Consider the following 20,684-nt stretch of genomic DNA (forward strand, 5'->3'; position numbering starts at 1 on the left):
AAAAAAAAAAAAAAAAAAAAAAAAGTGTCTCTGCATCACGGCCATAGCTGCACTTCCCGTTCAGCAGGTTCAAGGGAAAGAGGATGTTGCATTTCTGACCCTGAATCCACTTTATTTTTCATTTTCAGGTCATCAAAAACGCTATTGACTTAACTGAAATCCCAGCACTTTGTCTGAATATGAAGCATTTTAATAATCTTCAAAATGTATTTTAAACACGAGACTGGAAAATGTAGAAACCAGTCACTAAGAACTTTCTATACCATTAACAAAAAAGCCGTAGCAATGGATCCATCATAAAAGACACTGGGGAATCAATGAGCCCAGGATTTAAATTTACAGAATGGATTTCAGCATCACTTCCCACCCTGGGGCTATACATTATACTGTTTACAAATTTCACAATTAATAATTAACAAATATTTGCATGAAATAGATTTAAAAAAAAAATCCCTGGAGGAACGGAAAAAAAAMCCTTCTCCTCTACAGATGAGAGAATCAAATTTCTGGCTGCAGTAACATGACTTCTTCACAGGGAACACTTACTCCCTCTAAATGTATAAAGATTCATCTAATAAATTATAACATTTTGGACAAAAGCATGGGTAGCCAGCTAAGCTGAATCTAAATAAATGGATACTCAATACTCATAACACTTAGGGGGTTTGTTTGTTTGTTTTTTCCAAAGAAACAAACTCTTGTGGAACAAGCTTAAAGAAAAAGGAGAGACAGAATAATCATCTTCTCAAAAGAGCATATGACTTCAAAAAAGTAAAACCCTGTTAGAATTTGGCTGTTCCTAAACCCAAAAGAAAAATGCACAGGTCACCAACTTATTAGCCCTCAAAAGCAGATTCATATGAATGAGAGACGTGGTCAGTACGTGGCCAATGTAATAGAGGGCTTCCCTACACCAGGGTAGACTTACATGAAGAACAGTACCATGTAATAAAACCCTACACTCATTTCCTTCTGAAAGTTCTCATTATATTTAGATGTCTGTGAGAAAAACATAAAATAAGAGAATATTTCAATGCACATTAGCACATTAAAAGAAAAGACAGACACAGTTTACTCAATGACATCTTCTCTTTCTACCCCAAAATTTGGCCAAGACCCAAGGTGAATAGCACTACGCCCACAACAGGAGCAGTAGCTTCGATTTTTCTGCCTCTTATCCAGCATAACTGGATGAACAGTAGAGGTCAACTGCATGTTTAGATGTCAACGTATCCAAACTGCAAACTTGGCATTTCCTTAGAAGCATCTAAGGCAGAAATGGGGCAGTTTTAAATATGGACCAACAAACAGCTATCAAATTCTTCTAGTTCACAAATGAAGCGTTCACTCCCTTTTGTTTCCTCTAGCTTGAGCTCTACAGAAAATTAAGCAAGCTTCATTATTTTAAATYAATACTGGCAATCACGGGAGTGCAGCACATAGGCATCTAAAATATTGGCTTCATGTATTTATACCTTTCTCTGTCTCTATTGTATCTTGAAAATAAAATTGCTCTAAATCTTGTATCATGAATTCCCCAAAAAAGTCCCCAATAAATCAAGGTTCTAAAAGCAACAATGACATAGTAGGAATTTCATGGAGAAGTTTCTTCACAGACCTTTCCTATGTCTGGAAAAATTTCAAAGGTACATTGCGAGAAGTCATCAAAAAGAAAATTTCAAGGTGCTTGCATTGATTAAAGTCTGTTTTAAATGGTAACTTATAATTTATTTTTTTAAATTAGTAGAGCGTGAAGCTGAAGTAGTTCTGCAAAGGAAAAATCAGAGCCGGGGGGAAAGTCGTCTGCTTCAAAAGAACAAAAAAAGAGTATCTGTCATAAAGCTTTATTCCAATCATTTTCTTCACTGCTAACTTTAATTATACACTCTGACTGTCCTGTAATTATGGAGCTTGGGAAACTGCCAATTTTTCCTGTGGAAACTTTTAAAATTTCTTGCAAAGATTCAACATTACTTCCATCACCTTGTTCCAAATATTATATACATGTCATCACCTTTTAAAAGCACAGCCTGTGAGGATAGCAGTGGATTACTTAAGTGAAGTAATAATAATATAAAAGGAAATGAAGTGTACTTTATATTTAAGTAATAGCACTAATCAATAAAGAAGGAAATCCAAACGATTAAGAAACTAATTTAACATGAAATTTTCTTTTTAAAATCCCTGCGATAACGAAGGACAAAGAAAACCATGGGAGTTTTCTTTCACTGAAGAGCCTGTTTTCTTGAGATCCTAGTCATATCAGATGGTAAACAGACTGTGAGATGCATAAACAACTAATTCAAAGTCCAAATAAAGAAAAATACCACTGTGTTTCTCAGAAAGAAGGAAGACAGCATGTAGACAAAACTTACACTGTAATTTCAGGAGCAGGCATACAGCAGGAAAAAAAAAAAAAAAAGAAATGGATTGAGGAAGGCTACATAGAAATGAAATGGGAGAAAAGGTTTGGTCATTTTTGCTTCCTTTTCTGCAGTGTGACATCCCATGCTTTCATCTGAATTGCCTTCCCTTTTGTGCAAGATGCAGAGTTACCCAAGTGCTCCATGGGCTCCACTGCCTTCGCGCTCCTCAGCGCATCTCAAACATCTCAATCCTCCTCCTTTGTCTGGGGCTTGTCCCGAGCGCGCCGCTGCCCCCAGTTGAAGGGCACTTTGGCTTCCGACACCCTTCCCACCTGATTAATCCACTTAACTGGCCATATTAATTCAAAACAGAATGATTTGTGAAAAGGAGAACAAAAAAAACATGGAGAAAATGACAGAAGAGACCATGCGAGAAGGCGACAAGGACATACTAGCAGACATGTTACAGAGGGCCATGCAGCAGAGGCATCCTCAAAAAACCACTAAAGGGGTAACTCAGCACAGTTGTTACGATTTCCTGACAGTGCCTTTTCTTAATGCACCACATTTTGTCTGGAAAAGCTTTTTTATTTCCCAGGTTCGTTTCACACCAATTCTGGTTTCCAAACACAATTTTAATTATTCCATAGCACAGATACTATCTCACTTGGGGCCTCAGCAATTAGCCCCATGGCACAGCAGTTACCTCTGCTGCAAAGCAACAAGTTGACAGTAATTTCTTTTCCCACAGGCAAATTGTCTCCTAGTCCCAACAGCGGGGAAATACAGAGAAGGGCTCCTGTCAGACAAGCTGCTCAGAATTAGAGTATTACTTGTCTCTATATCTAACAATTTCTTGCAGTGCTTCACCTCAACCAGAAGAATATTTTTATTTGCTAAGTTTTATTTGCTAGGCAGTATTTTTATTTGCTAGGAGTTGAAACAGATCCAGACAGCTAAGAAAGTGAAACTAGGACAGAACAAAACTGAACCAAGTCCCTTTTAAATAGTCCTTAATTATGCACAACACTAAACTCAAGTTTTTAGACAGCACACTAAACTCAGTTTTTAAGACAGCACTTGCAACATGAAGATTAAAAATATGGAGAGGAAAAAAAAAAAAAAGAGGGAGATGTCAATGAAAATGTTTCCATTCAGCAAATATTCTGCCCTCTTAAGTCCTTCTGAACTTTAATCTCCCTTTCTCATTGGGAGCACTGGCTACTCTCATGTATGGAGGAGCAGCAGCCAGATCTTACAGATTTCAAGGAGGAGAACAGGTATCCAAGTCTCTTTTATAAGCAAAAACTACACTTCAATATATTTTTTTTCTAGTAAAAATGCTTACGGCCCACATATAAATAAGTATTAATTTCAAGGATATATCATGTTTAATAAATATTTGCTGTACTGTATGTTAGCACAGTTTCAAGTAAGGGTTACTGCTAGATTCAGGCTGAGATAGAAAGATATATCTGAAAGGCAATCTAACACTCCTGTTTTAGTAGAAATGAATAGTGTGCTCACTGTCTCCTTGTTATCTACTATTTGCTTTAAGCAAGTCTGAATATGCCCACTTTTCTGCTGGAGTTTAACCATCCCAGCTATCTCAGAACTCTGACATTCGGGACTCCTCCCGTATTGATTTCTTATCCTCTCTTCCCATGTGTACTAGGTATATTTGCCATGTGCACAACTTCAATTTCAGTAAAGGCCAGATAAAGCTGGTCTGAAGAGGTGCAGGTATTGTTTTGTTGCATGCCTCTTCATGTAAGGAAGCGATATATAACTTGTTTCAATCTACCCTTGAAATAACAAATGTAGGAGGAGGAGTGGGCAGGGGCAGGAACAGGGTAGCAAGTGAATCATGATYCTTTCTGATTTGTCTACAGGCATTACATCAGCTACAAAAGTAATTTTAGCGGGAGCATCTTAACTCTCAGGACTCTCCCAATATAGGCAACTGTTAAGGTATTTCCTAGTGGAAGCCTCCTTTTCTCAGAAATCAGTTTTTAGTAGCCTTAGAGGAGGGCAGAAAATTCTACCCAGTTACTCACTCCTGGTTTTACGAACACTCTTCACACATCCAAAAACGGCATAAGCTCCCTTTCCTTCTTTTTGCAGGCCTAAGCAAAATGTAGCATTRCTTCTGTAATATTTTCCTCAGGCAATCACAGACTATTCAGCTGCACATCTTCCCAAAGCTTTTACGGGCATTTCTGATGTTTTAATATTGTATGAGTTGCTGGCCTAGAGTTCAGTGTTGTTAATGGTACCACTGTTGTGGACTTCCTCTTGGAAGGGCCCGTGTGAGCAGKGAGCTGCACAGGTCTGAAGGGAGAGCCGATGCCTTACCCGTATATAAGCATCCTGGTGATGCTTGGCGAAGTACAGCATGTTGTCGAGGGCCAGCATTCCAGGAGGGGTCTGCGTAAAATCCATTGCAGGGTTTACATGGTTCTGCAAAAAGACAGTCAGATTGCTCCATTAGTATCTGCACAAAGCCCATTAGCTCCCTGATGTTTTACGTGCATCAGGTCAGTGTGCTGATGCCAAGAAAAACCAGCAGTACAGCTCCTTTTGCTGAGAAGAAAACAAGCAACAAGGAAGTGTCCCAAACCCTAAAGAAACATTAAGTCAAATGCCGAAGCTCTGTGGCTGGTGATTTAGCTAGTTCTGCAACTAAGGATGGAGTTTTCAAAAGGTTGAGTGCCCTAGATGCACAGGAGCCTTAGGTCTTCCACAGCAGAGAGACTCACAAGTTGTGCCAGAGACTAAACCCAGAACACCTATCCATGCAACTGCTACAGAACTGTTTCAACAATAAAATACGAAAAGGAGAGTAAGTTGCTAAATTCAAGAGCTGTATTAAACCTGATGCATCTTCTGAAACATGAACACAAAGGCTCACAGACAGGACTGTATGAAACTAAACAGATTCATCTTGGAGAAGTCAAGTTTTTCTTATGCTCTGAAACTATGAATTATAGGTATGAAATAATGAATGAGTGCACCAAACACTGCTCAAACTTGCCAGCTTCCACACACAGCTCCAAATCTCAAATGCTCAATTTCACACTTCAGATGAAAAACCACATTGGCCCAAAATACTCACTAAGCCAGGCAGTCTTTTGATGGAATTAAATGCACATTTGAATAACTTTTGTGTAGTTCAAGTTTTGGATGTAAAAATTTGCCYGGCCACAGGCAGGCTCTTAAGAAATACAGACGCTGCTCAGAAATAGGGAGACCCAAGGGTATGCCTCTATCCAAAACACTTATCTTCTGCTACACTCTTATCAGTTCCTCTTTTCAATATCTCCAGCTCCACTCATCATTCTGACACAGGCAGATTTCCTTGTCACTTAGCAATGGCATTTCAATTCTGCAAAATCCAGCTGAGAGAAACTTTAAAAGTGCATTTGCTATCAGAAAACTGACTGTGCCACAATGGCAAAGATCACCTGAGATTTCTTCTTTCATCAGTCTGCTTCTTCTGTATACTCAGGGCTTCATCCACCCACCTTACTGACAAATCCACGTTTTTACTGCTTTTCCTCTTGTTGATTTTACCAGGCCAAAAAGCTGCAGAAAAGTGAGATGAGATTCTGCTCTCACTTCTCTGTCTTATTTTTAGATGCATGGCAGGCTGGTTTTAACCTGTAAATAATTCATATTCATACAAGAGATCAGAAATACTAGAGACAGAAAAATATACCTTAAAATGACCACTGCCAGTTTAACAGCAGAAGAAAGTCTGGGGATGGAGACAGCGTGTGTAAGCTGTTCATTATGCATCTATGGTTTGGGTGAACTGACATGCAAAGAATACAATCTTAGGCTCACCACTCTGCAATGGAGAATCGATAGGATGTCTGAAATCCTAGGTTTTATGGAGTAATACCTGTGTGCATGTCTTTGAAGGAAAGGAAGCAGCAGGTAGTACAATGGCAGTAGTTCAAGGGGAAAAACAAAAGCTTATAGAGTTGATTACAAGTTCCAAAAGCTCATCATCTTTTACTTAAAACAAATAAACAACCCCCCCACACACTTTATTCATCTAAATGTAAAACAAAAATCCTTCCAAAATCTTATAGCTTTTTTTGCAGCTCAGCCCTCCTTCTTGCACATGTGATACATTTATCAGTCAACACATTCAAACAGTGCAAAACTGTTTCACACAGATCACAAGTCCAGCAAACTTCAGCTTCTAAGGTGAGCCAACGGAAAGAAAACTTCCCTTCCTGACATTTTCAAGCATTCCAGAAAATGCATCTTCCACTAGGCTGCATCTCGTGGACACACAAATACCTCCCGAATACTCAGCCTTTTTAAATAAACATCTTAGTAGACCTTTCTACACACTTGAAATATTCCTTATTTGAGGCAAARCAAAGTATAATCCCTGGGTATGTAACACTATCCCATATTGATGCCTCAGAATTGAAAGGTTGGGGGAGATAAAGAAGGAGGGGGAATTGTGCCCTGAAAAACTGAGTTCCATTTCACAGAATCACACACAGAACCACAGAAAGGCTGAGGTTGGAAGGGACCTCTGTAGATCACTTAGTCCAACCCCWCTGCTCCAGCAAGGACACCTAGAGCACACGGCACAGAATCRCATTGGAAAAGCTCCTTAAAAGCTGCCAAGACAGATCCACACAGCACCAAATGTGTAATGCCCCTCCTTCCAAGTGTAACTTCATTAAAGGGCTGCACACGCTCTCCTCACCGCATCCCCAAGCTTCAGAGCAGACAATGTACTTGAATAAATACCTGGCAAGTTGGGATTATCAGCGTCCAGATGCATTTYTCCGGTGTTTCAGCTTATGGCCAYTACCCCTCGTCCTATCGCTGGCCACCAGTGAGAACAGCYTGTCCCCTTCCTCCCTGCATTCTCCCTTCCTGAACTTATACATGTTAATCATATCCCCTCTGAGCCTTCTCTTCTCCAGAGAAAACAGGCCCAGCTCACTCAGTCTCTCTTCATACGAGAGATGTTCCATTCCCTTAATCATCCTGGTTGCTCTTCTCTGGACCCTCTCGAGAAGCTCCACGTCCCTCCTATATTGCGGAGCCCAGAACTGCACACAGTRCTCCAGGTGCGGCCTCACCAGAGCTGAGGAGAGGGGCAGAATCACCTCCCTTGACCTGCTGGCAACACTCCTCCTGATGCAGCCAGGATCCCATTGGCCTTCTTGGCCACGAGGGCACACTGCTCACTCATGGTTAACTTGGTGTCCACCAGGACTCCCAGGTCCCTCTCCGTGGAGGTGCTTTCCAGCAGGTCGGAAAGCCATCACCGTGACCTATTATTTTTTTCCTGAGGGAAGCCTCTATAGCCAGCTACTTTCTGCTTTTCTCTTTCTGCTTTTTCACAGCTTTTGATACCAGGATAATTGTGGGTTTTATCTTCAGCGAAGTCATAAATTATTATGCCAGCTGACAGTAGCCAAGGATCCWCAAGACAGAAGCATGGCATGTGTGAAAAAGGACATTATCTTCACTCTTCCAAACCAGAAGAAATGCCAGCTGCTTCCCTTCCTCCCTTCTCCCTCCCTCCCCTAAAGATCCTCCTTTTCTCAACATGTTGAATGCTTGTGGTTGAAATATTAACTTATTGAGAGTGGGCTCACAAATGAGATACAATGCTAAATTATCTAAAATGCTGCAGTGAATAATTTAAAAGTATGCAAACATCCCCACCTACAACATAATTTATTAAATATATGGAACACAATGCTTCAGGCATAGTAGCTTCATCTGTTTAGTATAAGTCTATTGCATATTTCTCTTTATTAAAACATAAAAATTAATCTAAAAAAGCAACAGATTTGTTACCTACAGTTTTTCAGATCATTTTATATTTTTTCCATTAGACTGAATAATATGTATGCACCTTTCAGTTTTGACATCTGAGCTGTATTTAACAGTTTTGCTCTAACACTGTACTAGCTAATATAACAAATTCTTTCTGTTCTTGGTAACCAACTTAGTAATTCCATTTACTGTGGAAATGAAAATTTTGCCTTCTGCATGAAACGCAAATCCGAATTGATACCTGCTTATGCCATTAAAAAAGGCATGTTTTGTATGATTACAGTTATTCAGAGTAAATTCCAGTGCGGTAATTATGTCCTGACAATCCAGCATTCTCATACAGTCCCCGTGGCATAAAACATTCTTCACTCCCTGGCCTGAATGGCTCTACTGTCTTACTCCTGGCTTTTAAGGCCCCCTCAGAGGGATGTATAGATTTCAGCAGTAAGAAGGCAGGTCCTTGCACTGAGGCGCTTCATTGCAACAAGGGTGCACTGTCTGCAGAGCACCGCAACTGGAATAGGCACCACTAGTTCCTCACGTTTTCCCTAAGCACAGCATCCTCCACATGAACATGCTGGAGCACGGAAGGCCTTTATTTCCGTGCATTCGCAGCCTGCTACAGAACAAGCGTCTCTCATTCCTGTCCTGACAGACAGTGTCCTGACAGACAGTGACAGCCTGTCACGGAGTGCGCTCAGCCTGTCACGGAGTGCGCTCAGCTCCGCAAATCCCTAACGCTAATCTGGGCCCAGAGCTGCTGCAGGAGGTGCTAGACCCCACAACCACCGTGCTACACGGGAAGAGCAAACTGGTGGTTTCCCATCCCCTGAGCAGCTTGGGGAAACTCTCTCCTGTGCGTCTCCCTTCTGGAGGTCTGTGCTACGGAAACATCAGCGAGGTTTCCCAGGAGGAACTGGCATTGAAAAAGAGATGGTGTTAAAGCAGCTTCAGACCAGCTGAGGATCRCTGGGAGAGAGTCCAATTTAGACGGTGTCGCTCTAAAATGAACTCCTCAAACGCAGTAATATTTCTTGCTGTGAAAAAGTGACAACCTGTCTACAGAGAGAGCACAACTGATCACGCTCCCATTTTCCTTGTACTTCCCTGGACTTACTCGTTTTCCTCTTTCTTCTAAATCCAAACCACTGTTTGCAGACAAGGAAGGAGAAATAATTACCCAGTTCTGCATCATTTGGGTACCTATGCGAAAACCTTCCTTAGGTCAAATGAGAAAATTACAGTACATACATGGATGTTTGCTCGGGAAGAAGTTGGAGCCAAGAGGGCAGGACTGCTTTAAATTATATTTACAGTAGATTAGAATCAACAAATTTATTTCAGAAGTATCAACAACCTCACCATTTAGCTCTTCTCTCAATCTACTCAAAGTTTTACCCATAAACATTTCCATCTGTTCATTCACACAAGAATTAAAGATATGAAAAAAAAATGCTACATAAAAAAAAAACCATAAAAAAACCCATAATGAGGAAGCAATCCTGTCTTTTTATTTAACAGCAATGTACTCAAGGAGATCACCAGAACAACTTTCACCGTTCAGTTTAATGAGATACAATGACGACTTGGGAATTTTAAACTTATATGCACTCAAGGAAACCAAGAAATAACAATAGAAAAAAAAATCCCTTGATAATTCTCTGCATATGCAAATATGCATTTCTGTCTTCCAAGGCTGATTTTTTTATTTTCCAATGGGACTCTAGAATAGAATGAAAATTTACCTGTCGTATTCTTGAATTAAAACAAAGAGAAAAACAAAATAAAATAAAATGAAAAACAAAAGAAACCCTACAATAACAAAAACGCAGAGTGCATCCTGAGACAGATATTGCTAAGCTCAGTAATCATCTGAATCATCTGAACCATCTTTTCAGAATATGCCTAAATTCTTTTAAGATACAGTGAGCATGAGTCATTTCAATTACATGCACACACTCCGCTCCATCCTCCCATTTAAAAAACTCCTCTGGATATAGTTTTCAAAGACTTACAAATTATGTTTGCACATTTGCACAGGGATGGTAGTTTTCCTTTCACTAAAATATTTCTGTTTTTTTTCCAAAATTCAAGTTCCAGCAAATATTTAGCCATAAATGTCTCACCTGCGTTAGTATATTTTATCTTATTTTTGTTTTTATGACAGATGTGCAACCCTTATGTGCTGCAAATAAAAATTGCTTCAATCCTCCTAAAATGTTAAGTCTTTCTGAATGAAGTATGAACTTGTCGATACAAAATTGACCTTCTCTGTACTAAAGTCATCACTATCTGCAGATCATTTGCCCTTCAAAAAGAATTTAAAAAAAAGCAAAATTGGACTATTGTACTCCCTCATGTAATGAAATGTGAATGATCACAGCTTCACATAAGTCACTACTGGAGGTGTGTCCCGGGCAGTCTTCCTGAATGGATGCCACGCTATGGTCGAGGTTGCAAAGATCTGAGTGGAAGGGTGGTGCAGTTAAGTTGGTTGAAATTATCAGGTAAAATACAAACAGGGCAGGCCAAGGACACTTCATGGCATTTTATTACATGAATGAAGACTCAAAGCTCTTAAGTAACCCTCGTTCTGCTATATCTATATTTTATATCACAGCTTTAGAAATGSACAGAGTTAGCACTGTAGATACCAAGACCTTAAGCCCTATGGACAACAGCACCAGTTTGGAAACTAAGCAGCTAAAACGAGTGCTCTGAGAATGACTTTTGGCCCCACTGCGTCCAAAACAGGACCCTTAGGAACCGTGTGTCAGGTTTTATGTTAGTTAACAACGAGCCATTTTTAAAGCTGCTTAACAGTTCACACAGCCAGCTGACTTAAAATCTTTTCATGTAAACCACTGACCAGGCTAGATTGCATCAAGAAGTTGGAACTATGCTAGTTCATGGCTACTCCACCCCTGGGTTACCAGTTCATTCAACAGCGACATCAGCGGAACCCGTAAAACTTCTGGTCTCACAAGTTTTGGGACACAGCCAGTTTGCTTCAGAGGAATTCCTGTTGGACACTGTGTCTCTTAATCCAGTCACCTCTCACTGGAGTCAGCAGGGGACAGTTCAGGCAGCCCTGGCTCTTGCAAAATCATAATGTAAGCATAATACTGAAGTCCTGGCCAACAAGCGATTTTTGTAGTATTTAAGGCATAATGGTCAAGAAGCATACTAAGATAAACTGGAAGAGTGTTCCCATCCTAAAGAGAAATAGTGATATCCATATAGGCCTTTTCATGTCTTTGGAGCTCTTCAAGAGATTGACTGCTTTAATTTTACCAGATTCACTAAAACAATTTGCCTTTTCTTCATAGACAGAATAGAAGACACACATTCTCATCCCGCCCAGCAAAACAGTTAAGGGTAACAAGACAACAGTGTTGTGAGAAGATAGTATGAACACTGCTGCCAGAAACTGCAAAAAAATCCCTAGATTTTAATCTGTTTATTTGCAACATTTAAGTGTTTAAGTAACGGCAGTCAAACAGCACAAACAAAATCTGCAAGCTGCGTGAATTGGAATAATTTATACATTTGATAGGATTTGTGAATACAGACAAAACAATTCCTCCCAAGTCTGATTTACAGACGAGAAGCCTTTCTGGAGTTCATGCAGGTTACTGTCTGTGGCGTCACTGACTTTTGCTCATTACTTTAGGGTACTGACCGGCAACATTCACATCTCCATAAATGAGCATTAACGGCCCTGGCTGATGCTCCTTCAAAGACTACTTGTTAAGGAGGAATTCAGAGTTCTACAACAGGCATTTCATATAAAAAGTTAAGGGAATGATACAAAAGAGTAAACAAGTGTACGTAAAGAGATCTTTTAGCTTATGGCAAAGACATGCAAGTTGTACAGCCTATCAACAAGAAGAATGAGGATCTTTTAAGTGTTTTATTATTATTATTATTAAATAAACAGTTCAGAATCAAGTTCTGCCATATTCTCAGCTACATATCCTGTGCCAGTCTTTCAGCATAAGACTAYCAAGGGACTTTCTAGTGTTTCAGTTACACTTCAAGCAATTTTATCTAAACTTAGACTTTGGGGTATAGCGTTTGTAATTAAGACTTACTAATTGAAACACCTTTCAGTGCTGCTTTCCTTTAMAGAAAATGAAGACAGATTACCTAAACTGTAAGGAATCAACTAATCTACTTGGATGAAAAGGATAACAAGGATAAAAATAATCAGCAGAATTTTCCTGAGGATGTGTATCTACAGGGAATCCACATGGGAAGCAGAGCATTTAATTGCTGTAGTTGCTTTCCCTACATSAATACACAGAGGATTTCATTGAAACTCTGAATGGGAGCCTTCCTCCTAATGTGCAACTGTCAGCTTCAGCAAAGAAGAGGACACTCCTCGACGTAGGCAGTGAGCAGCCACAGAGCAAAATGCTGGGCCCTCTCCTGGTGCAGTGAATTAAGCCTTCTTTAGAGCTGGATTGAGGATGACTGCGGTGGCCGGGGACATCTCTGCATCCTGGTGCTCTGCGCTACTTTGAGAACAAYGGGCTTGGCAAAGGAGCTCAAGCCAGTGCCAGGTATTTCAGAGGTAGACTGGGAAAATTCTTACCCTCCTTGTAGAGATTTCTGCAGAAGAGCTTTGTGTTTTCCTTTTTCAAGCAAGCCAGCTAAAACTCCTGTCATGTGCTGGAGGAAAGGGTCAGGCAGTGTTTAATTCAGATAAAAGCTCAGAGAAAACTGCACCTCAGAATGAGTGAGCTAGGTGAATTTATTGACTGCCTGGGAGACAGATAGAGCAGCCGTCACAATTCAGTGCTGGACAACCTGGCTGAAATGCCACCCTGCATGGCCAGGCCTGCAGAGTCTGAGCCCTGTGGGTAAAATAGCCGGCTCAAACCATGTGCTTCACACGCTGCCACTTGTTCTGTCCTCTGTGACCACACTAAGTGAACTATGGGAGGCAAGGCAAAAACTAACCTACAGGAAAGAACTGCCCACACRTATGGGGTTTTACCTGCCTTTGGGCTTACATCTCCAAGTCAAATCTTGGATATGAGATAAGAGAGATATACATCTTGGATATGAGATATAAGTTATCCCTTATAAGAGATATAAGGGACTAGTTTAAAGTATCTCTACCATCAAATCTTTCCCCTGATTGGGTACAAAATACCAAATTTTGCAGTCACCAAAGAGAAAGGTGTGGAAAAAAGGGCCAACTCACTCTTAGGACYTTTGAGAAGCCCCTACTTCTGTTCCAAGTCAGCAACAGCCCTAGCTGATCCTCTARCATCCTTCATGTGTCCTCAGCAGTGAGGTGGTTAGTAAGTTCCAGGATTCATTTAGGGGATAATTCATGTGACTCATTTTTCTTTGCCTCCCTCTACAGGAACATGAAGCACTTGTGACTACAGCTGTGCCCTACAAAACGCACACAYCTTTGGCATGTCTTGGACATTTTTCTGCTATGCCTCCAGCTTCCTCTAGACAGCAGAAAGAGGACTGGAGTTTGACCAAAATGTAGCAAGATAAATAAAATACTTTTAAAAAAGATACTTTTTTTTTTTTAATGCATACCATCATGGATTTCTATAAGGGCCCCATAACAAGCAAGCTAAAAGGAACAACCAAAAGATTCAAAATTTAGATAGGAAGGGGGTTTTCATTAGGAAAAAAATATATAGTACAGCCATATAAATGAGTSTCTCTTCTCCCCATATTCTTTCTTACAGGCCTGAGTTCATGAAATCCCACCCTCAAAGAGAATCTTTTACCTAGACTGCAATTCTTCACAACTGACGAAAATCTGAACATTTTCAGCCATGTTTTTTATAGTCCTTTTAAATTTTCCAAGAGGCAGTAAGGCAGGAGGAATGAAAGGCGGAGGGAACGGACTGATAGGTATATATTCAAGTAACAAACACTTCTGTCTGCACACATGTCTGCACACACTAGAAAGCTGCATAGGCTTGAATAAGAAAAATGAGTATTTATGGTACTTTAACATAAATTGAATTTACAGTATGCCACAACACAAACATTACTTTGTTACCCAGCGGGGGTTTGGTGTGGAATCAGCCATTAAAATCAACACTTGTGAAACAGGCAGAGCCAGCAGAGAGATGTCATTCTATGTGGCTGGCTTTTAGGGTACCGATTCTTCCTAATTCTGCCTTAATTCTTCTGTGGGCAGATTTTGCAAGATGTGCAGTCCACCGTACCTAGAGAAAAATGCCCAAGATTTGTCTCCTAGCAGAAAAGCTTAGGAAGGAATTAGCAGTAAAAGCAGCTTTCTGTTCCACAGACAGATGAGCTACTTGAGACCATCTACACAGGCGAGTGCACGTTGCTCGCCTGCCCCCAGGAGAGAACTGTGATGTACACATGGAGTGAGGGGCAAAGAAGAAAACAACATCCTGAAATCAGAGGCAGTAAAAAAAAAGAAAAGCCAAARGGGACACAGAGAAGAAACACAATGTTCTGCGGTCCCTAATTTTGCAATAGCACATTTATACTTGTTAACAAATGTCTTTGGAGGGGGCACTCATTTTTTAATCCAGAGAAGTTTACATTTTTTATCATACAAATTCACAGTTAAGGGACTGAATTTATAAAGGTATAAAATGAAAAAAAAAAAAAGTTTTACTCTATCTGCAAAAGAATAGATCTTAATCTGTCATTAAGAAGCTGGTTTAAAGGATGAATCCTCCCACTAATAATCATAATAATCATTAGAAAAATTCAGTCGTACATAGCAAAAGACTGGCTTACTAATTTCAACACAATGTACATTGTTAGATTCCCACAGCTTGTGACAAACAATGCTGGGAAATTGCCTGCAGCTGCACAATAAACGAGRAAAAAAGGCTTTAACATAAGGGTCTGCTGGCCCCAGTTCTTGGTCTCAGTTACAGCACAGCTGACCCTGATGCCTCATTCTGAGCACTGGTGCCTCAATCCAACAGCCCCAACTTGGTAGCTCCTCTATAGACACAGGTACCATCCACGGTGTGGTTCATCAGATCAGACTTCCCTGCTCACAAACTGACTTATTTCTGATAATAATGTTTCTCAGGTTTTCTCTCAGATATTTGAAACCTTGGGCCTCCAAGCAGTGATAATCTTCCCGCATCCTTCTCATAGCACTTAGGGACARCAGAGAGATGTTTGTTGTGAAACACTGTGTTGTGAAACAGTGAAACACGGTGTTTGCTTGCATTTATTGATGAACTCATGGCTTTCTTCACACAACTTTTTTGCTAGTTTGCTTTTGTTATTCTCCAGATTTTCATTCAATATTTCAACCACACTTTGGGGAAAACCTCTGAGGTCACCTGGCGTCCTCCGTGCCTCAGCTGCAAGAGCAAGGTTGCTGTCCCTTGGAGGTCACCCTGCCCCATGTTCCCCAGCTGTGCCCCACGCATGCACAGAGCAAGGCAGGTGATGAAGCCATCTCCTGCTCACCAAGCATCTACCACACTTCCTTATGGCACTTCTGGAAACCACTCCGGGCTCAGCGGGGCAGGTTTGCAGACCAGCCACTAACCCTATGGGCAACAGTCCAAGTTGCACCAGAGAAGATAATCTTCCACAGCTGCATGCTAAGCTTGAAGGATAGAGCAAATTTAATGTCAGTGCTGAGACTGAAGTTTCAATATGAATTCTGCTGACTTAACTGCAAATCTTCACGCACAGTGCTTCATTCCACACACACACAAAGTGCAGCAGTTCCATTTCAAATTGCCTCATTTCTCCACAAGCTTGGTATGATGCTACACTGCAAAACAGAAAGAGCAGAGGCCATGAAAAGTGTAGACGGCACACTAACACCTGACAGCACAGGACACCAAGGAGCTATGAATGTAAGTTTTCAGAGAACCTCAAGGATTTCCGTATTTCTCCCATTCAGGCTTGGAAACTCAGAGTGATGTATTGTTCCTCTTGCTCACACTGAAAAACCTGCCACGTTGTGCAGAGCAAGCTTAGATCTTTCTGATTAGATACTCAACTACATTTATAACCTCATCGTAAATAGATTTGCAGAAGTTGTTGGAAAAAAAAAATCCAGATGGTMAGAAAGCATCCTCTAGACAGAATCTAGGCAAAACTGATACAAGTTTTGCCTTACTACTAGGACAAACTAGTACTTCAAATCTTAGAAAAAGTAGGAACCATCTTTTTTATCATTTCTAGGTTGAATGCCAGCAAATATGTGTTGTTTGGGCTACATGATATCTCATGCGGGGAAGATAGTTATTGAATTTGTTAGAAAGCATTCTCTATGTGCTCTTTTTTATTTATTTTTCTGTTGCTTAATGCTGGGGTATTTTTTTTAAGATTGAAAAGATCCTGCAACCCTGCAAGTCAACAGCTTTTCTGAGCAACCTTCACATGCTGTGAAGCTAGTGCCCTCTACTGTACTGTATTCCAAATTAGCCTTCAGCTTCCTTTTAAAATGAGCTCCATGGAAAATTGTCAGTCTACTGAAGAGCAGAAGGAAAAGACGTATTATGGAAGGTGAATATCAAGTAAGAAATGTTTCACAAAAAAGGCCCTTAATCATTCCACAGCATCAAACAGATAGTATGACAGTAGTAGGAGAAACAGATATCAAAAGAAAAGGGAAATTTGAGAAAGGTGTTTTATAACAAGTGAAACTGCTTGTGCCACCCGCAGTCTGACACTTCCCATTGTCAGTCTTTGCTTTTGTTTCTGACACAACTGTTTTAAGAGCTTGGACAAAATATCAAGCTTTTCTTTCAGTTAAACTTCTTAAGGAATTGAACATTTCATGGAACCCTGTACCGCTCATATTGAACCACTTTTTACACAAGTGTTCTGCTGACTAACGCCAGCCCACTCGTGCTCTGCGAGAAAAGCCTGGTGAAAGCTTCATCTCACGCCAGCCTTTTGCAGCTCCTGCAGAAAGCAAGGTAAAGTTGGTCACAAAACCGCAACTCTGCCTGAACCAAGTTTAGCRAGAAAAAGCATCAGGAAAACGGTGAAGAGCCGGCAAGCAACGGAGAAGAGCAACCTCTAGTGGTCCAAAGGTAAAATGGACAGAAGGTAAAAAAAGAATAAATTCTATAKGCATTCCTGCTTTAATTCCCTTATCCAATATTAAAGGAAATTTCATTACAACTTGATACAGATTCAGATTTATCTGAATCAGTGAAAGGGTCAAAATTTTTTCCCCTATTTTTAGGGCTACCATTTCTGCCTCACACAGCTGCTTGTAGGTCTGCTTCCAATAAAATCCAAAGCTGAGCCATTTTTCTCATTACCTTCCCAACCCCGATGAGAATGATCAGCAAGAGACCAAATAAAATCCTTGCAGCTGTCTTAAGACAACCTTGTAATTCCTGTTTTTCAAAGGAATAAACTAATGACACCCCAGCCCCCACCTATGCAAAAATTAAGGTCTGTMATTAGAAGCCAGGAACAGGATAAGCGGCTCTGCTCACCCACAAAGGAATGAAAGCCCGAAGACAGCTCCGAACTACAGCAGGCGGAGGTGGACTTCTTCCTAATTCTCAGTTTCTGTTTAATAATAGGCAACACGTTCAGGAATTCACTGCTTCCTTCCAGACTGGCTGCAAACTTCCAGCCTTTGGCGTCCTTCCTAAGCACACTGAGTAGGAAACAGCACTCCAGAAAAACGCTGCCTCCCATTTGCTACAGTTTTAAAAGGTAAAGAGCTTTTCACCTGTACCTACCCAACYACCTCTACTCCTTTTCCGGGGTAAAGCAACGGTTGTTTTGCTCTTTATATAAGAAATTCCCTAGAGGCTCCCAGCATCAGGCTCTCTGCAGGACCCTGAGGTGTTAACCCACTGCCTTTTGAGAGAAAATCCGCTGGCTTCAGTATATTTATCGTGGATGAACAGAGGTGCTAAGTGTGGTATCGGATGGCCTCCCTTTATAACGTGTTCCAAGTCCAGCTGCACAAACTCCCAGCACACGAGTGCTGAGCACGGGGGCAGTTATGGTACTGCTGGCTGGGGAGCACTGACAGCAGCAGACCTGGCATCAACAAATTCCTTAGCAAAAACTGTGGAAATTGCTTGTGGGTTTGCAAGGGGAATGATTGGAGCATGGGTAAATAAGGTGGGTGAGAGTTCCTGGCAAATAAATTTCCTGTCAGCATGAAGAAAATAGGGGAAAAAAAAGCTTGACAGAAAATCAAAGAAAAAAAAATGGTGAATTTTGCAAGTTACTAGACCCCTGGCACTGCTCAGGCTTCAGATATATGCCTTCCATCCGTTTCACTAGCTCCAGCAGTGCCAAACAACCTACCTCCACCAGCTTCGTTCAATGCCTCTGCTGACCACAGTCACCACAAATTACTCTGCTGTAGTTGTTGACAGGGTGTAAGTTTAGGAGGGCATGACTGTGTAAAAACTTGAGATTAGCTACTCTAAGACTTGGGAGGAGTTATGTGAAAGTCCTCCTAAGACTGGAGAGATGGAAAGATGTAATTTTTCCAGTTTTGGAGCAACAATGTTTTCTTTTATAAATATGAAGCCAATAGCGGGTCAGGAGTGCCAGAACTTACTGTTCCTGCAATAAGTTACTATCAAGTTTTGAAACAATAGATAGCAAAAGAGAATGGGAGAGCACAGAAGATGGAAGACAACGGAAAAATACAAATCGTTTCAGGAGAGCAGGCAACCTGTTGTCCAAGTCTCTGTTCTCACTGAATAAATAACTGAAAGCTCTATTGTCAAATTAAAGAGGACACTGGATAAAGTGCAGCTGCTTTGAGAATGTTCCCTTCATGTGACCAAACCAGCGAAGGAATCTCAAGACGAGAAAGCATTACTTTTACTATGACATATTTGTATAGTTTCCTAAAGGATAAATAATGCAGCATCCCCTCTCATTGCAGTATGTCACCGAGAGGAGGAAACAGAGCTGTGAACAGAACGGTCACAAACGACCAATCCAAAAGCTGTCAGCTGAATTTCCTGGCATATTGCATCAGTTCTAGATTTAACTCCTCAAACCACAAATCTCCAGTCTCTTCTTCTGGGCTTTCCCAGCACTACAGCTGATAAGGCTGTAAAACTTCAAACACTCAAGCTTTCCTTTTGAAAGGGAAGAAAATGAATGCTCATCTTCAGGTCTTTCACAAGAATGACTAATTCATTCTGCTCTGTTTCTCTGTCCATTCCTCTCCTTCCTTCCTGCCCTCCAAGGAAGGTCTGATCACCCCTAGCCAGACATACGTCTAGCATCAACCCAGACACCTAACAGGAACGAAGGGGCTTTTGAGACGCAGTTGACAAAAGCAAACCAGACAGTTGCAGGCCTGTTAACACTGCTGCAGGACACAGCACCCCACTCCTATACCAKTCTTGCTCAGGTTTTCCTCTTTAGATGCCTTCCTCCAACTCCCGCTGAACAGACTGCAACTAATCTACAACATGTAAGTTATCCGTCAGTGTGCATTGCCCTTTAACTACATGTTTGCACTGAGACTTTTTTTTCTTCTTCCTACCAGAAGGAATAGTAAAGGCTAGATGGTTATATAATGACCTTTAAGGTATACATGTACTGCACTTTCATCAAATAGAAACCCTGGATGCAATCCTGTGCAACATGCTCTAGGCAACCTTGCTTGTACAGGGAATTGAACTGGGCAATGTACAAAGCTGCCTTCCAATCTTCATCATTCTGTGAAATAGAAATCTAAGTATTGCTTTTTAAATATGGAAGCATACACAGTCTCAAAGATATGCCTCAAAACCGTGCTCATATAATTTCTCATTAATATTGAGTTGCARTAAATCAATAGTTTAAATATTCTTTAAAACTAACATAATGATGTTCCTGACTCAGGCAGCTCATCTGCTGCCTGCCAATATCTATAAAACCCTGCAGTAAAGCACCCCATTCCCTGCCTCAACCCTGCACATGTTCCTTACTGGGGACAAACAGAACCACTGCAGTCTGTCACTGCTGCCAGTTAACAAAAAAAGGGTCTATAAAAAAGCTACTGCAATCCAGCTAACATCACTCTACAACTGCGTGGCTAGTGGGGAGCTTGTTGCAGGACAAAAGGCTTTTTGGCCAAGGTGTGAAGAAGTTACACAAAGTAAAACTATGCTGGTCAGATAGGTCAGAAAAACAGATCAAACATTGCAGTCATCTGAGTTTGTCCCTCTTACAGGTAACCATTACGAAATATTAATTATGGGATAAGTTATTTTCTTGATAAATATCTTATGGGATAAGATATTTTTCTTTCAGTGCAGAAAATGGACTTCTGGAGAATATTGGAGAAGAATAAAGAAGCATATTGTGGTTGTTTTTTAATTTGCTGAAGTATCTAAAAATTACATGGAAGACAGGCTGAGAAAGGGTTTTAATATAGGTACCTGGGGAAAAAAAACAGACATGGGAAGAAGCAGCAGCAAAACTTATCCAAGGAGAACAAATCACACAGCAAGTTATCCTGGCAGCTATTCATTTTATTTTAAGTTTGTTTGGCCACAGCAATCCAGACTC

The 20,684-nt window shown here is 40.7% G+C and overlaps 1 protein-coding gene across 3 annotated transcripts in view; it reads right to left on the minus strand.

Annotated features, from left to right (window-relative positions):
* ELMO1 (engulfment and cell motility 1) overlaps window positions 1-20,684 on the minus strand; it is a 241,407-nt gene that overhangs the window by 146,280 nt on the left and 74,443 nt on the right. For 2 of the 3 annotated variants that reach the window (XM_026040820.1, XM_026040821.1), the window contains one exon: window positions 4,722-4,826. In XM_026040820.1, coding sequence (XP_025896605.1) covers window positions 4,722-4,826 — 105 coding nt within the window. Of the gene's footprint in view, window positions 1-4,721; window positions 4,827-17,638; window positions 17,735-20,684 lie in introns of those variants that run through there. The other variant, XM_026040822.1, reaches the window with a different exon arrangement.

Source organism: Nothoprocta perdicaria, unplaced genomic scaffold (genome assembly GCF_003342845.1).
Source record: "Nothoprocta perdicaria isolate Ctin4 unplaced genomic scaffold, notPer1 scaffold_269, whole genome shotgun sequence".
NCBI lineage: Eukaryota > Metazoa > Chordata > Aves > Tinamiformes > Tinamidae > Nothoprocta > Nothoprocta perdicaria.